This window comes from Harpia harpyja, chromosome 4 (genome assembly GCF_026419915.1).
Source record: "Harpia harpyja isolate bHarHar1 chromosome 4, bHarHar1 primary haplotype, whole genome shotgun sequence".
Taxonomy (NCBI): Eukaryota; Metazoa; Chordata; class Aves; order Accipitriformes; family Accipitridae; genus Harpia; species Harpia harpyja.
This window is the reverse complement of record NC_068943.1, coordinates 40,470,641-40,488,926: the sequence shown is the minus strand read 5'-3', so window position 1 is coordinate 40,488,926 and position 18,286 is coordinate 40,470,641. Positions and strand designations below refer to the sequence as shown.

Genomic DNA, 18,286 nt, shown 5'->3' with positions numbered 1-18,286 from the left:
TAATAGTATAATAAAGTGAAGCTGGGTCCTTTAACCCAGAATTTACAGACCAATGGCTCTTTTCTTCTGACAGTAGGGGTGGGAAACAGCAGCTGGGTTCATCAGTGCTTTTAATACGAAACTTCAGGCATAGTCATTTACTGTCATTGTGAACAGTTAAGAAGGCATATGAAATATTACCGGGTAAGTCCAGCTTCACAGCAAATATTTGCACCAACAGGAGTTATGGCAAATTTCCCACGTAGTTAATGTCTCATTAGGACTGGAATACGCTTGTTGGGTGGTAGTGTGAGAAATACTTCCTTCTCTTTACTAACGGGAAGGTCTTAGCATGGGGAAATCCCTCTCCCTTGCAATACTATTAGGTGCATGTTAAGAATCTGCAGTTGTTTGGCATTTCATCCTCGGGGTGGAAATACAATTCTTAGGTATATAAAAGCAGTAAGACGTTTGTGTATACAGAGGATGGGTTCTGGCATACGAGGATTATAGACAGGAGTAATCTCATATGCTAAAAGGATTTGCCATCTCCTAATTTAGAGCATCTAACAAGTGCTTCAGCTGGGAGGTCTTTCCTCTAGACTCTAAGCAGTGATTTGGTGGGGATAAAAAGCCTTCTTCAAAATATAGTTAAAAGCAGGTTCTAAACCCGATGTCTGTAATTAAGCAGTAAGAATACCTTCTTGTTCTCCCTTTCTCTGATATGCAGACATTGAGGCAGGTACATCTCAAATAGAGAAACACATCACAAAGACCCCAGCTAAAGGAGCTGGAGCTCTGAGACTGTAAAGCCATCACTGATTCTACTTAATAGACAAGCTGCAGTATCTGTTTATAGAAGGTGAAATGTGAAGCTAATTCTAGTTTGGCATATTTAAGCTAGAGCTCATTCAGTGTTTGAACTGGGGAATAGAACAGAAATACTGGGTGAATACTAGATCACTAGAAATTAATAGCTAAATTACCACTGATTTCAATGGGAGCTGGGTTTCCTCGTGAGATTTGAATTCTGAACTTTGATGCAGAGAAGATTTTCTGCTGTCCCTGTTGACTCACAGCTCACAACCATGTGATCCCAACCATCTGTTTGGTAACCTTTCCGATTTCAGCCTGAAATACTTGACTTCCATCTGCCTTGTCCTCCTGGGAAAAGCAAAAAGTAGCATTAGTACTGTCAAATTCCTTGTTTATTTTCTCTCAGTGTGTCCCAGAAACTTGGACTGGGAGGGGAGATCCCCCTGTTATCACCCCTAGAGCTTCCAACATGGCAAAGTCAGGCTGATATTGGGGGGAACAAATGGGCTACTCTGATTTGTATGCTATTACTTGTTCTTTACCCGAGGAATGTAAACTATTAAGATCTCACGAAAATGCTAAAAGGTGCCTGGGAAGTGCCTCACCAGTCCGAGGCTGTCTGACACGCTGGTGTGAGATCTCTTTACTCCGAGATCTCTTTATTCCATGGGAATGCAGCCTGCCGTGGGCGGCAAACTATCTAAAGCTAAATATTAGCAAATACTAGCAAAGGTTAATATCAGCATGTATCCCGAAGAGAAGGATGAAAGGAGACAGAAAGGACCTGAGCTGTGGATGCTGCTGATCACCTTCCATCTCAATCTGGGCTCCTTCATGTTGTTGCAAGTTGGACAGCCAGAAACAGATGCTTCTTAAATCGTTGGTTGTTTTCAAAAGCCTTTTTTTCACCAAGGATCCTGCTGGCCGAATTTTGCTATCAAAGACACCTTTGCACTTTGATAACCTTCAGATTCTGCCTTTAGACGTTTTTGTGCAATCTCAGTCTTCAGATTTTCCTATGACTGGCAACTGGGCAGGCACACTGTATTAAATAAAAAATACTTGGTATTTCTATTGATGATGCATAGCCAGAATGAATCTGGATAGTGCTAAAGCGAAAAACAATAGAGATAAGCAACAAAACACTCACTCTTATGACTAAATTGAGCAACTATGGTTGAATACACAAAGGGAACAGCCCTGTGGTGGTTGAACACGCTAACATTGCTCTTTTTCAGAGCCCAGGCTTGCTAATCAAGCCGGTGAAAGCTATTGTACTAGAAACTTTGCAACAAAATGTTGTGTGTGGAGGAAGGAAATGGTGTACTTGTGCAGTTATGTATTTCTAAGGGTTTATCAAATCGGCAGAAAGATCAAGCTATCTCTGAGGACCACCGTGTGTCTGCAAAAATACAGGAAGTGCCTTTGCCTGACCTTTATACACAATCAGAAGATTCCTTGGCAGTGCTTGTTTTTGCAGCCTCTTACTCCATCTCAGGAATGCTTTGGAGCACTAGCTTTCCCTGGGGTTTGGGGATAGGTGAGAAACATGAGCAGGCAGGCAGGCTGGTAATACACACAGCATTGCACATATACATTCTGTCAATGACTTCTTGAGTACCCTAAAGAGCAAACAGACAGTGATGCCTGTTGGGTCAGTTATGGCCCTCGCGGGGAGGCTGCGTGTCCTGGCACTCGGCATGGTGCTGTGACCCCATCGCTGGGGCACCAGACCTGGGTCTGCTCCCAGCTCGGCCAGCACCCTCGTGTGAGACACTTCACCTCCTCAAGCTTTGGCTACTCTACCACTTTCTCTCTCTCTCTCTCCATGGACAAAAGACGGAGCCTAGGTTTCTGATTCAGACACTTCAATAACTAAATTAGGTCTGATAAACACCGGCTCCAGAGACACAAATTTTCTGGAATAAGAGGTCAATATTGTTTTGTAGTGATAAGGATTGATTGCCACTACTGTGGAGCTGCTTTGTTTTCCTTTTTAGCTAAATTTAATTTAGGGGCAAAGTTCATGCTTTATCTGCAGGTGTGAGAGGGGAGGGAGAGAGTGGGACAATATGATGCCTTAGAGAAGAAAACCACCATTTATTTTGTCACATTTTTTTACATCATTCTCTTCATACAACAGTTTCATTGTAACACTTAATACATTTTTTAAAAAACACCAAGATAGCTTGCAAAATTATATATATTTTAATATCCAAAAAGTACATTGCATATATATAGTAGCAAAAGCCCCATTTCCATGGGTAATTTCTTCATACTTAAATTTTGCGATTATTGCAGTAATGTTACCTATAAACATCCCAAAAGCACTAAGACCTAAACTGATGAGCTTGATCTTATTTTTCCATTTTGTTAAATAATGGCATCAGTGCTTCTGTTTAAAGTTATGAGCAGACTATAATGTTCTGGTTTCAGGCTCTCATCCTGCAATCGGATGCACATGGACCAAATCTTGCACCCACACAGAGTCCCAGAGGTTATGTCTAGACTAGATATTTGTGATCCTGTTAATTGGTTGCCAGTTAATACAAGTTAGCTAATAGGTTGTACATGTAAGTCTCACCCCCCCCAGACATCTGTTCTAAAATATAAATGCTTGTGGTTTACCCTTCTGTTTATGGCACCAAACCACCATTTGTGGATCATCAAATTAACATGTGCAAAATTAGAGATGGCTGAGAATTTTTGGACGTTTAAAATTTAAATGAAACTCCCCAGCGAAAGTTTTCAAAAAGATGTTATGAGAAGTGTTTGATAATTTTATCTATGAAGTGGTTAAGATCTTTCCAAAGTTCAAGATTTTGGTGAAAAATAATCACAAAATATTTAAATAGTTGCTTTAAAATGCTGGTGCATGTTTTCAATCAGCTTCAATGCAAACATGTTAGCTAAGTGGAGTTAATTTGCAGACAACTATGACAGGCTTATAGAAGCAAAAACTCTACTCTAGACAAACCCAGGGAAATCTGGAAGGTTCCTGGCTACTTTGGGGGTCAATTATGAATCCAATTGCAGGACCAAGGCTACCTCCAACAGATACATTACTCATGTCTTATTTTTTATTTTTTTCTAGCAAAAAGTACAAAGCTACAGCCCAAATGTACAGATTGAAAAGATGTACAAATTATATTAAAAAAACAAAAACAACCCACAAAGAACTGAGCTGATAGTAAAAAACAAACCTGCATTTGTGACCGAGGTCAACTCGTTTTATTTAATCTTTCTTTTAAAACTGTGAGATATAGGGAAAAATAACTCTGCATAATTTATACAGTAATTTGCCTTCTGATTTGTTGACCCTTTGGATGACGGTCTGACAAACGCACAGCGTTCGCGAATCGGTAGCATTTAGAGATCCCTAAGACTCTGGCAGAGCTCAGGGGCCTGCTGTCATTTATTTTACTTCACTTTTGCTTTCAAGGAATGTCTGTGCTTGACATTAGGTTACTTTTTGTTCTGGTTTCTGATGTTTCTGGAGTTAATACACAGTCTAATGAAGTTGTACACTCTAGAAAAGTTCCTTCAATGCCCTTTACTTCTTAAAATATACAAGTACATATATATATATGAATATATATATATCTATATTTAATTTCCAGTTGGGTGAAAATCCTCATCTGCCTTAAAGCTAAGATTCCAGTTGCGGTCCCCTGCAGCCCAACGTCCTCCACTTAATGGTCAAATTGCCTACCCTCTCCACAGCAAAAAAAAAACCCCATGACATTTTTTCCTACGACCCACAGTTGGATCTATGTCTTGTTAAAAGCCTTTGAATCCTTAAAAATTTCTCTCATCAAAAAGCTAATAATCATTCCAGATAACGGTGAACAATCTTCATAGTCAATTCCTACAGAGGACATAAGCGTTAAAAACCAAAGAAAATGCAGAGTACTGGCCCAAAGAAGCATCCATCTCTCAGTTCAAGACACAAGAGGCAAAGTTACAAAAGTAAAAGGTTTGATCCAGGAATAGCCAATATCCAGTTTTAATTCTTCCCCAGAAAGGCCACAATTATCCATTAAGGGTCCCCCAAAAAACCATAAAAATCCCAGAAGTAAAGAAAAAGTCCAACCAGACTGATAAAGGCCACTTGAAGATAAAAGCATCTAGTAATAGCTGCCCAAGTGTGGTGATACATGGGCGTTGGGATGGCGAGGGACATTGGGGTTTGGGTAAATGCTTCCTGCAGGGGAGGTCCAATAAGGTGAGGCTGCTCCAAAGAAACTGGATGATGTGACAGGCATAGAAGAAGGGTGCGGGGGTACAAAGTTCACCTTCTGCTGATGGGCATGGTAAGACGGCATGTAGGAGAGATCTGATGGATACTTGTACATTGATGATTCAGTGGGATGAGGTTGAAGAGCCTGGGCAATGCCATGAAAGTCAAATTTGTAGGCATACCTTTTGCCATGCACTTTGGTCATAATGTTCTTATCATAGTAGTATCGGAGGGCTCGGCTCAGCTTGTCATAATTCATGTTGGGCTTGCTTTTGCGTTCTCCCCAGCGCCGTGCCACTTCATCAGGGTCCGTCATCTTGAATTCCCCATTGGTCCCTTCCCACGTGATACAGCTGGCGTTGGAACTGTCCGACAGCAACTCGAGGAGGAACTGCCACAGTTGGATCTGCCCGCTCCCTGCGAGAAGCAAGCCAAAGAGGAAAGGAAATGACATTGTGTTTCCTGCTTAAAAGCAAAGACAAAGGCAGGAAACAGAAGGACTATCTCGATCTTTACTGGGAACTGCTCCTTCAAGCCTTAGAAAGTCTTATGTAGGAATGGATAAACTGTTCCCAGCAAACAAGTTAGTCAACCCTTTGTTCTGTTCATGAGTTTGAGGTCAGATTAGATTTCATAATGGTCGCCTTTGGCCTTAAAATCTTCGGGCTATTCATAAACAGGCTTTTCCCTGAGCATACTGTTGTGCAAAATTTTTCACTGCATAGTTAACACAGTATATTTCAACTCTCATTTCCTTACTGTTTACCATGGATATTGTTTTGGATACCTACAGTTTTCTTTCCAGTTGGTGATCTGAGTTACATAAGATTATTTCTTCACCAGACTAGATGACTCCTAGTTTTATTCGGTGTGGTTATACTAATGGTGAAGAGCCTTATAAGGATGTTTCCTTACAAGCTTTCAATGTACACAAGTTTGTTTAGTTCAGGCAAGATTTACTCCCAGTCTTATTCCCCAAAGTCAGGGATTGTTTTCTGCAGGTGATACGCTAGGGACAGTTATTAGGTGGTGACTTTCAGAGAACTTTTATGCCTTTCATTTAGCTAATCTATAGCAGACAGTGAAAAACCAACCTGTACTGCAAATCTGAGAGACCAGCATTTAAGTCCCCTATAAAACTCTTCTTAGGGAATTCTGGTTTTGGGTAAGAACATTCAGGACGGTGATTTTGTCCTGGCAAAGATGATGTTGCACCACTTCCCTCACTTTCTGGTATGCATTTTTGCAAAAGCACTTGTGAGAGCACAGCTGCTATGATCAATGGCTCTCACAGCCTACCCCAATGGTAGAGGACAGCAGCTACTCATCCAGTACAGACTGGAGCAGCAGATTAGAAGGAAAGCTAACCCCTTTGATAATGGCAGTCAGAAATTTAAAGATGAACTCACCTGGATTGGCAAGACGGCTACTAGTGGGGCCCAGGATTTGATAGGGATCTAAAAAAAAAACCCACCCAACAAAAGATATTTTAAAAAATGTTTAATCAAAAAAGAAACAACAGTTCATTATTGTTTATTCTAGAAACTAGTTCAGATCTTCATTTTCTTTCTTTACTGCCTCTTCTCCTAGGGCCTGGAACAGACGTGATGTGTTTCTTATTTCTTTTTTAGCAAACAACCACCAATTATTTATGGAATCCAAAATGGCACAGTGTTTCTGGCATTGGTTTGAGACTTGCCTGCTTTCACAGTCTGTAATCTCTTTGGACATACCCTACACTTATGTGTCAACTAGAAAACATGAGACATGAAAAAAAGCAGTGTGGGATAGTAGACCAGTAACAAATCAGGAGCAAATATATTTCTCCTAATAAAAAGAGCTGGACAGCAGATGAGATTTTCAAATTGACTTGTTAGCAGTTGAGCTTGCTTCCCTCTGAGGTCAATGAAATGTTCACCCAACTCTCCCTTACTGAAGCAAACAGAGCATTAGACAAATGAGAGTAACAGGAGTTTTGTCACTGGCTCCAATGAGGCTGAATGTTTCTTGAAAACTCCGCAATGTATTTATTAGGAATGAATTCCTTCCCTTTTTGTGGGGCCTCCTCAGCCCTAATCTCTACACTTCTCCTTTGCTTCTCTCTGGTTTTGGTGATTTGGATCTATAGCATTTGCTCGTGGATTGAATCGATGCCAAAAGAACCAAACCCTTAAAAAAAAAGGGGGGGGATAGAAAGCAGCTGTGCAAAGCAGAAAAGGTGGTATTTAGCTTTTCAAAGGCCCCTTGGGAAACTAGCAGGAAACACTACTGCTTGCTGCCCAACAGGGTTTGCCTTTCTTATTTGGTTTTCTCTGACGCAGGGGAAGCCCTGTTGATTCTGTTTGGAGATACATCCATTGAACATCACTGCAGCAGAGGTGAAGAGGTAACAAGCAGACACTCCACTGCTGCAGCATAAACAGCTCCGTGCCCCTAACTGCTTCAAGACCTATTACATGGCATGTCATGATGCTTCAAAGGAGATGTAACTGATGCTAGGCACTGCATGTGACTCAGCTGAAACAAGGATGTTTCTTTTGAATGGGGAAGGACAATGCAGTAAAATAGAAACAGTTTGGAACAATTACTGTCACTGCTCGGTTCACAGTTGACTCATTATTCTGAGACTGTCCTGTAAGGCTCTGCCTGTTTGTCCTGTGCCGTGGTTGGTGCTGCTCGACGCATTTATTCACCCAATCTAGTACAAATCTAATTACTTAGCAAATGCAGCAGTGACAAAATCAACAGTTACCTGGCTGGGGACGTTGCTGTTCTGTTGTCTTATTCACATTTTGCGTGCTTGCAACAGGAGGGCCTGTAAAGACAGAGAAAGATCTTATATGTACTAGAACAGAAGAGGAGGAACAAACAGAGAACAAGGCAAATACAAGACACATTGAACAGGAACAATAGCAACTGGGGTGGGAAAAGTTTTCTGATCCTAAGAGCTGATATTTTTGAAATTGCACTATAAAATTAAAAGATGTCACTAGAAATTAAAACTTTCCCTGTAAAACGAAAATATGCAGATGAAGCAAGAAAAAAATGTTATGTAGATTCTTTATTAATTTTCTGTCTTTTATTGCAACTTACATTCCATTCTAGTTTACATCCATGTTTTGAACAGAAAATTGGATTATTTAAAATGTATAAATTCTGACCTTCTTCCATGTTGGAACTATTTTCAATATTTTTTGGAAATGTAAATTCTTTTCTAAAGCATCCTTTTTATGCAAAAACTTTTGTGTTTATCAAATCAAACATTTTTGTTGAAAATATCATGTCCATTTCTATGAATCACTTCAACATTAACATCTGTTCCTCCTCTTCATATCATTTCTCATAAGAGAAAACTATAACTCAAAGAATAGTCTTCACATTTAGAGTGCGCATAGCTCAGAAAGCTGCAAAGCAAAGGAAGTGTAATCTGACAGCCAGGTTCTGCCACATTTATTTGCACCCAGTAGTATCGTTTTGAGAGTCAAATATGCCCATCTTGCATGTCTGCACAGGGATATGCCCCAGCAGTGGAAGCAGGGGAGAGTGGGGCTCAGTATCAGCTGGTTATGTTAGCCTGAATACAGTCTTTAGGGACAGGGAACTGATATTTCTAATGAGATGTCACCCAGAGTGTACTGTGAATTCAAGGACACTATAAAACCAGTAAGAAACAAGAACAGTTGCATGAGTAGGGCTCATGCAGTAGGGGCCCTATCTGCCTGCTAGACTTTGTGTAGAATCTTACTTTCTGAAAAGTAGCAAGAAACTCTCAGAATCTGCCCAAGCTGTCTATATCTGTCCCTAAAAAAATGACACTGGACTAGGACTCCAGGCAGGTGGTTAACATGGAGTCTATGTTTGTATGGAGAATCTGCTCCTGGCCCCTTAATCAAATCCTGAAAGTATTAGAGGTTCGTGCCGTCATCTTCAATACATGATTCAATAATAAAAATATTTGTGTCGATTTCTATTTCTTTTCATAACATAATTCTAGCTCTTATCTTACTGACTATCCCCAAATCTTCCACCCTTCTGATGCTCATAACACAAGCCAGCCATGCCTGTCTTCTCCCACAGTCTCATTTTGATCTTCCTTTGCAGAATTTGTGATTCCCATTGGGAAAACTTACTTTTGGTGAGGCCAGAATTCATATTACTGCCCCATCCTGTTCTCCTGACTGCATCATAGGAGAAATCTAATGACAAAAGACAACAGGCACAGAGGGGTTGAAATCAACTCTTCCCAGAAAAAACTTGCAAGAATCTAGCTTTGTATCTTGGTCCCAGCTAGCTTGGTATTATGCAGATCTATTATTTTTCCTCTCCCATATCTCCTATGCTCCCTTGGCCCTCTCACAAAGGCAAGAGGGTGTAAATACAGCAGTTGTGACTAGCTGTTTGGGCAACGCTCGAGCCTGACACATTATGATCATGAAGTATAGTCATTGCACTCAATGGGGTTTAGAGTGCGACTCATCCCATCCAAAAGGAGACCCCCTTTCTCTTATCCCAAGATGACAGAAGACCATGAGCAGAAAAGGAGGATGAGATGAACCCTTTTGTTATTTCACAGAAAATAAATGGCGACTTTAAAACCCAGGGAGGCCAAGGACTTGACACGCACAATAAGGAAGCTATTTTAAGGAGGGGGAAAAGGGGAAAAAGCATCCTCTCAAGTGAAATTCAGAATGCCCCTCTGACCATGCCACTGGAAAGGAGTGAGCACTGCCTCGTGCCCCATTGGGCTGCACAGCACAGCGGGGCTGCGCAGCTCCCTGCGGAAACATCCCAGGCACTTGCACATTCCTCCCGGTGCTGGGAAAGCCGCTGCAGCTTTGAAATTACAGCCTTCTAGTTATTGGCATGAAAAGGAAAACAGAAAAGGGACGGGAGAGGGAAGGGGAGGGGAAGAGAGGGAGAGAAAGAGGAGGAGGGAAGAGAGGGGAATGGGGGGAAAACAGAGCTCATGTAATCTGCCTGGTTTTATTTTTATTTTACTTATTTGTTTTTTCCCTTTTACTAGAAACCGCAAACCCCACTGCAAATAGATCAGACTGGAAAACAAACCGCTACGGTTTCAGCCTGGTGCAAAGAGTGTGAGGAGACATCTCTGAAAGAGGGAGGTGGCAGCCCCAGCCATGCTGTCCCCAGAAGGGAGCCCTGTCCCCACTCCCATGGCTGGGCAAGGAGCAGCAGAGCTGGAAACTGGCTTGGAACCTGGTGCTGCCAGGGAACTTTATCCCCAAGCTCAGTCCTCAGCAGTTGTCATCATTGTAAATAAGATGCTATTTGCACGGGTGGCATTTTCCTTGCTGGAAACCCATCATGCAAATCCTAACTTCATCTGAGTGCACCCAGAGCTTGGGCTGCTGCTCTATCAGTGACTGAAATCAGGAGAGCAGAGATGAGGTCTGAAGTAACCGCTGGCTTTTCCCATGTCCTCTTTGCAGCCAGTCTCTGACTTTCATTTCTCCCCTGGGATATCCTTCAGAAGTATTACAACTAGAGCTAGAGCAATATTTTGAGAAATATTTTGAAAAAAACATGAGAGTTCTGCACTGGGAGAGAAAGGCAAAACCTCAGAAATTTCCACTGATGGAGATGCTAATGTACATTTTGGTTAGCTCAATCAGAAACAGTTTTGCCATTATGTAATTTTAATGGAAATGTCATTTACATGTTGAGCCTGTTAAAAAGAAAGGTAGCAATTAATTTTCCAACAGAAAAATTATTTTCAAATTAGAGAAAAAATTCCTTTCCAAAAAGTAGCAGAACTCATTGAAAATTTTCAATTTTCTCTGATTCTTTTGGATCAGATAATTGACCAAAGTGAATCAACTGCTACAAATGGGTTGGTTGATTCAGATGCATCAGCATGTTTTGAGTAAACAAATAGGCCATCATCTGGATAGATGATCATCCTCCTCCTCCAGATGGAGAAACTTTGTCACTCAGGAGGAGCCTGCTCTTCTCACAGTGTCACAGAAAGAGTGTAAAATGCATCTCCTGAGGGTTTTTTTAACCAATAAGTGATACTATTACAATCACATGTGCTGACCAGGCGTGTATTGCTATGGCTGCTTGGGCTTTACAGGATGAAGGCTTGGTTCTCCAGATAACTTTGGCTAAGCCTGGTCAAAATTATTGTTCAAACCCTCTCTGAATGGACTTCCTTGTAGCATACATTTTAGGATGTAAAATGTCAGCTTGGAAGGGCAGTGTGCATGTGACAGCCCAGGTTTAATCCAGGTTTAGCGTACCTCAGATGAGTCCCTTTGCCTCAGTTTCCCCTATATAGTATGGATTATGGAGTAAAGTGTGGGCATATATAGAGGCAGCCACACTTGTGTTTAGGATGAGACTTAGCTCTGAGCGTGACTTTGCAATGGTAAGAAGGGTTAAATATGATAGTTAGCAATACAGGCATTGCTATTGAAATGTGTTCACTCAGCTAGTGCAAATTTCCAACTCTTTCTCTCCCTCTCAAAAACCCCCAAAAGTCCAAATCCACTAAGCTATTTTTGTTTTGTTTTCACAAAAATCCGTGCAACATGAAAGAACCACACCAGCCCTCCCAGCTTACAGGCCCAGACTCTAAAGCTGAACGTGTTTAAAACAAAATGGAAAACGCAGAGCCAGGGAACCTATACAGAGACTCGAGTTTCTGCAAAAACAATATCATTCCCAGGACCTGACGCCCAGTGGCTCGAAGAGATCCTACAGAACTCCAGCCAGACAGTTAGTTACAGGGAGAGTCTTATCTGCCATTAAAACCACTTGGATTTTACACCCAAACTTGCCATGCTATGGAAATTCAATTAAAAAACTTGGACTGAGGTCCTATTCTGGTGTAAATCAGCAAATAGCTACAGTGAAGTTAAGGGCAAATTTATACCAGGTAAGGATCAGGTCCCCAAGTCTGTTTTAGACTTAAAAGGCCCAGTGGAACAACAGTCCTATGACAAATGTGTGTTCAATACAAAATGGAATTAAAGAGCAGAAAATAAATCATAGATGCTTTCAAGAAATGTCATTCTGCAGCTGTCTGGTTTATGTCCAGAAATTCCCCAGAATGAATGCATACTCTATTATGAGTAAGGTAAAGGATATTAATAATGCTTTGCACTTTTACAGCACCTTTCAACTAAGGATCTCACAGCTTTGCAAACATTCACACTCACAGCACGCCTGGGAAGAAGGTTAAATATAATTTTATTTATTTACATGCATAAACACATTTTCCTCGGGCTTTAGCTGCCTTTTCCAGATGAAGTGGCTTTCCCAGAAATCAGGCTGTGTGGAACAGACTGCATAGCATTGGTCTCTGCACCCTTTCTATCCTTGGTCTATACTTCCTCACCTCAAATCTCCCTCAGCTCCTACCTCTCCACCCTCTGTGTCATTTGGAAGTTTTCATTCTCCGCTGTGCAACTCCCCTTTCAAAGTCTATTGATTCCTCTGGAATTAGATGTAAATCAGAATTAACACAGTAATGAAACAACCTGCTAGGCTATGTAGAAGGCTGAGAAAAGGCTTAGAACATGGCAAAATTAGCAAGATCAAGACTGGGCATTAGGCAGGCTGTCCCGTAAAGTTCAAGAGATGAGCTAAGTTATCCAAACCTCTGCAGTTTCTTCTGGTCAGACTGTCTGGTGCAACAAAGGAAGGACTTCTTGTGAGGAAGAAACAGAGGAGTGTGTCCCAGGGATCCCCTGGATGAGACTATGGGACATGGAGGAGGAGAATGGCTGCACGTTGTACTTTGCAAGTGTAGGAGGCATGGCATTACAGTCAGGAAGATAAGGCAGGCTCCGCTAAACCACCAGCCCACCTTTACAGACAAGCGCCCCCCCCCATCTCACAGCTTGAGTGCTACTTCACTCCTGTTCCTCATACCTCTGGATCATATTTAGTCTAAACAGACTAATAGGCTCAAGTATTGCTATGGGCTAGGGGCAGATGGATGGACACGCACAGACTCATTTCCCTAGGAAATCGGGCTTAAAATCCCCAAGCAGATTTCCACACCAAGACGATCCCAGATGCCTCACAGTCCTTTCAGCTTGAATGCAGTCCAATGAACAAGCCATTAGGGAATCTGTGTTTAAGGTATGATGTATTAGAGAGCAAACCCTCTCTGATAAGCTTTAAAAAGTTCTTAAAAAAATTTTTTTTAAATGGTGTTTTATAAATCTGAGAGCTTGGGACAGAGGGGAGAAGCAAAGGGGGGGATTTCAACTGAACAATAAGCTCACAGTCCCTGTGCTTCCTGAGCTGCTTGGTGAGTGCTGACAGCCCCTTCATCCTGCTCTCTCTGTAGGAGCTTTTTCAGTCAAACCAGATTCAGGCACAGTTTTGTGCTACCAGCCTTGATAAGGCTTTCCAGGAGAAGGATGGGCACTGGGCCTGCAAAATCCTCATTTTTCAGGCCTTTTGGTTCTAGGATGGATACAGTGGGGCTGGGTCATTTATGGACTAAATGCTTTATAGGCACTATAGGGGAATCTTACCTGAAATGCCATCTATGCTGGCATAGTGTCCTTAATTGCAAGCAAGGCTGGGAAGTAATAGCATGGCATATTTATCGTATTCATGGCATCATTGGCAGCAGTAGCAGCTCTTTTCCAGACAGGCACTGTCTGCTTTATGAACTGTTGGGGCTCACTGTCAAGGTGCAGAGTGACGTTAGCTCTCCCTGTCAGACCCGTGGGCAGTGTCATGCCTGGGTTAACACAATAGCCATGGGACTGCATGTCCGAATTGAACAGCATCCTGAAATGTAATACTATACATAACACAGAAGCATCCAAACGCTGAGCTCTGCCTGCGCGAATCGCTATCCCCACCACATTTCCCTTGTGAGGAGCCCTGTTGCAGAGCTGAGCGTGGCTTGAAACCTCCCAAGAAGCTTTCATCCCCTGAGACGGGATTTCTTGCTGCAGTCAGCTTTTGTAGAAGATGTCTGGACAAACATACGTGCAGCAAACTTGTGGAGGCATCTAGATTCCCCAGCATGGTAGGTGCTAAGCAATAGAAAGAGCCTGCCAATCTCTGCCTACTGGAGCTGGTACCTCCAAGGAGATTAGGCAGCCAGAGGATGGAAAGTGGCTTGTCCTAAGGCTATGGGCTATGAGATCCATGGGATTCTCCATGCAGAACATAGTCTGTTTTTTGCAACGAGTCCTTCTGCTTCAGTAGGAAGAAAGGATCCTGGCTTGGTGGCTGGAATTTAAATTAGCTTCTCTAAATGGGGAAAGCAGAACCAGGTGTCCTAGGGGATCCAGACTTGTGATTAATCTAAGTGGTCACTTGGGGTCTATTTTGTGGCAACTACTTTATAGGGAGAGAGAGAAAGGAGGGCATAGGACCTCACCGCTTTTCCTCCCAAAGTGAGGTTGTGTGTGGTGGCACTATTCTGGTATCTTGGAAAAGTCCCAACGTAGGCGCATGGGAACAAAAAACACTGCTACTGCAAACCAAACATGTAAGCAAGGCCTGCCAAGCGGCTGAGTGTCCAGCCCTCACACTCCCGTCATTTAACCTCCTGGAGATCGCATTGAAGAGGTGGGGTTGTGTTTAAAGCCAGTTGGAGAGAAGAAACCTAGACTGTGGGTTTCTGGAGGAGCAAGGAAGCCAAAAACACCTCCAACTCCTCCTAGAAACATTAGATGCATTGTTTTAAATGATGGCAGCAGACATAAAGGTTGTAGAGTCTGTAAGGTTCTTCCCAGGCCCACTCTGGCTCCAAGTATACATACTAAATGCTCAATATATACAGTGCAAAACCTTACAATGTCAGCAGCAAGAGATTTGCTTAGATACAGTTTTTCTTAGCACAAAGCTGTGAAGGCTCTGGATGCTATCATTTGTCTGCAGGAGGATTTACAGTGTGTGGCAGAGATAGTGGAACAGGACTAGGAAGCAGAGCAGAGTATGAGGAGTCCTCCGGCCTTTTCAAACTGCTACAAGAGATGGTTCATGCTAGTTGGCAATTAGCTTCCCTTAACATTTAGCCCTATGGCACACACCCAGGTATGACTTACATGGGTGTCATAACTGTGTACACTGAGGCCTCAAAATCTCACCCACAGTATCATTTGGTTTGCAACGAATTACTTTTCAATTTACTATTTCTGCTAATTAAAACAATTACTTAGCATGTATGCCATATGTCATGCTGTACGTCATTTATGGCCAGTATTACTATGACCATTCTCATGATTATGTAAGACTTTCCAGTGCCTTCAAGCACTAAACTCATTCATCTCTGCTTCAAGACCACAGTGTCCTGCTCCTTGCGCTAAAAAATAACCAGTACAGGGATCATATGTGGAATTAAGTAATTCTAAGTCTCTCCACTAAAAGGAAGCAATCAGCTGAGCGCAGAATAATTTCAAAGTAACTTCTACTCTACATTATCAGACTATTTGATTATTTCACAACATAAAAAAAAAAGAATTGTCAAACATCTCTGCATTGCTATTAACCTGTTTTACAGATGAGGAACTGACACAAAGAGCAAAGTCCAGGCTTGGAACAACATTGGTTTTTGACTTGAAGTCAACTCAAACCAAGTGAGAAGGGACTGACTGCTGGGTTTACATAAGAAATCTGTTGCAGAACATGGACATGAAGAGCAGGTTTAACTTGGGAAATCTCTGCAAGTAGCTGAGAGTCCAGTTATGTGTTGCTATCCTTATGGACATACAGATCAGAGCAATCAAACATTTCCGATTTAACTCCTACTCTAGATCCAGTGTTGGATTAAAGTACTGTGGCCGAAGCCCACTTATTTCCAGCACCAGACACGATGTGGAGCTTAACATAGTGCATGCACAGAACTAGGATTCAGGATTTTAAAAGGGGACTCATTCAGCTTGCACAGACAGGGCATGCTTAGGGTAGTCCTGGTCCCTTCCGAAGCAGGTCACTCCAGCTTGAGATCTGCGATCCCTCTCCCTCATTAGACTTAGCCTGGTAATATGAGATGAAGGAGCTCCTACGCTCCACAGCTCTAGAGCCTGGAGCTCTGCTCCCCGACTCAGAGGGGGCTCTGGCCCCCAAAATTTGGAGTCACTCCGTGTTTGCTTTGAGCCATAGGCGACAGCCCCCAGTTGTGCGAGCGTGGCTGGAAAAACATCCCAGAGCCATGCAGCGGTGGAACTTCCTGATTCATGTCTGAGTTACCCTGTGCAACACTTACAAAGACACATTATGAAGAAAAGGAGGAAGTAGTGAGAATTTTTGTTGTTGTTGCTTTTTTTAATATCAGCAGCAGAAGTCCCAATGCACAGTGCATGAAGAGTGAAGTATGTGTCCTAAGAATCCCTCGCAGAGCCAGCTTTGAAAAGTAGTCACTTTCCAGTCAACATACATGTTACTGAGCTACGCAGGGCTGCAGACACAAACAGCCACATGCAGACAGGCACGCTACTGAGCAAAAAAGCAGACACACAATTGCATACTCCAAAAGGCACGTTTCTGAGCACCCTTCACACACATATATCACATTCATCCAAAGCACATATACGAGTGAGCACAAATATGCAAACAGCACTGTGCATATTTTACCCCCCAGCACACAGGGGGGTAAAACCAAACAGTAATGTGCTTGCAGTTTGCACTTATTGAAAAATACGCAAATGCAGAAGTAAAGAAAAAGAAACACATATTCACGGAGAAAAAAGCTAGACGCAGCAATATACACATATGAGAAAAGGGAAGGGAAGACACACATGCGCAGACATTGCAGCTAGCATTTTTAGAGCATTTGCCCATCTAACACATTACTAGGAAACAAATTTACTCTTGTCTTAGGAAACGGCCAAAGTGCTTCCAAGAGCTTTTCACAGGAGGGACTGCACCCCGGCAAACATGTAACCCCCCCACATGTGCAATAACATTGCTTGCAGTGCACCCTAGGCAAAAAAATAATAGCTCTTTTGCTGGGAGAAAAGGAAGGATAATGGTTACTTAGAAAGTGCTCCAGACAAGCTGTCAGGTTGAATTCAGAGAACTGGAGTCTACTCTGGGACAGCGCTGGCTCAGGGTGATCCCTTGTGAGTTGGGTTTCCTGCCTGCTACAGCTTAAAGACAACGATTCTTTGTTTCCAGTTTTTCTGGTGAAAAAACACGCGCCTGCCTCTGAAGAGGGTCAGGGAGAAAGCAGACAAAACACTAACTCTGGAATTTCAAAGGAAAACAATTAAAAAAAAAGAAAGAAAAAAAGAAAAATCCAAGAGCGCTAGCTACTGTCTCTCCTGAAATCGTAAATCCCTGGTTTGGCCACACAGTTGAAAAAAAAAGCAGCACCAAAAAAGCCTCCCCTTTTTCTGCTACAGAGCTAAAAATGGGATATTTCATCACCAGGCACACAAATATCATCAACAAATATTTTAGCATGTACAGACAATTAAGAGGGCATAAAGCTGCAACTGCTTTTTCTCTGACACGACTAAGACTGGAGGGTTTATAACCTTTGCTGTGAACAAGGGGCCTTACTGACACACTCAAAAGAAGAGTTGACTAAAACTGGTCAATATTTTTCACATGACGTTTTAGACCTGAAAAATAGCCTTTGCAAGAGAAGAATTTTATGCAGGAATTGGAGACTATTTTCCTGTGGGAACCATGCTTATGCAGCCACGCTGCCTGTGGTCTCTTTGCCCTCCTCTCTCCAGTCCCCCAAAACTTTTGAACCTGTCACCCAAAATTGTCACCGAATTTGACAAGTGGGAGAGATGAGTTTTAAAGTGTTCCTACCAATTTAAAGGAAACTGCTAGGGAAAGAGGAGAGAGATTGCAGCCCTGACAGCAAGAAAAGCAGCTGCACAGACTTGTATTTTGTTAGGTACCAGTGAATCTGTGTGAGAGAGATCTTATTAATGCTCCAAAATCAGGTAACTCTTCCTTAGGGGCTCACAATGAACATGGGTATGAACCCATGGGAAACCACGCTGTGTGCGTTGCAGAGCTCACTGATTTGCTTATCTTCTTAGATTTGCCAACAACTGAACAAAACATAAAGGCAAACACACCTTATACCCAAACATCCTTATTGTTCACACAAACACTTCTATAATGTAAACATAAAAATGGGATAGCCACAGACTACATTCTTAAAATTCACCTCCTATATCCATATTCATGTATTCACATACAAATTTATTCCCCCTTTGAAAATGCAGGTAGCACATCAGTTTTTTCCTGTGTTCTGCTTGAATTTACGTTGGATTTATGAGACTTTGGGCT

At 42.2% G+C, this 18,286-nt stretch overlaps 1 protein-coding gene across 4 annotated transcripts in view; it reads right to left on the bottom strand.

Moving 5' to 3' along the window:
- Window positions 1–2,871: 2,871 nt before the first annotated feature.
- The window catches only part of FLI1 (Fli-1 proto-oncogene, ETS transcription factor), an 89,328-nt gene continuing 73,913 nt past the window's right edge, over window positions 2,872–18,286 (bottom strand). For 3 of the 4 annotated variants that reach the window (XM_052786342.1, XM_052786343.1, XM_052786344.1), the window contains 4 exons: window positions 9,166–9,231; window positions 7,788–7,850; window positions 6,445–6,492; window positions 2,872–5,452 (listed from right to left, as the gene is read on the bottom strand). In XM_052786342.1, coding sequence (XP_052642302.1) covers window positions 4,923–5,452; window positions 6,445–6,492; window positions 7,788–7,850; window positions 9,166–9,231 — 707 coding nt within the window. In that variant the 3' untranslated portion in view covers window positions 2,872–4,922. The remainder of the gene's footprint in view (window positions 5,453–6,444; window positions 6,493–7,787; window positions 7,851–9,165; window positions 9,232–18,286) is intronic. The other variant, XM_052786345.1, reaches the window with a different exon arrangement.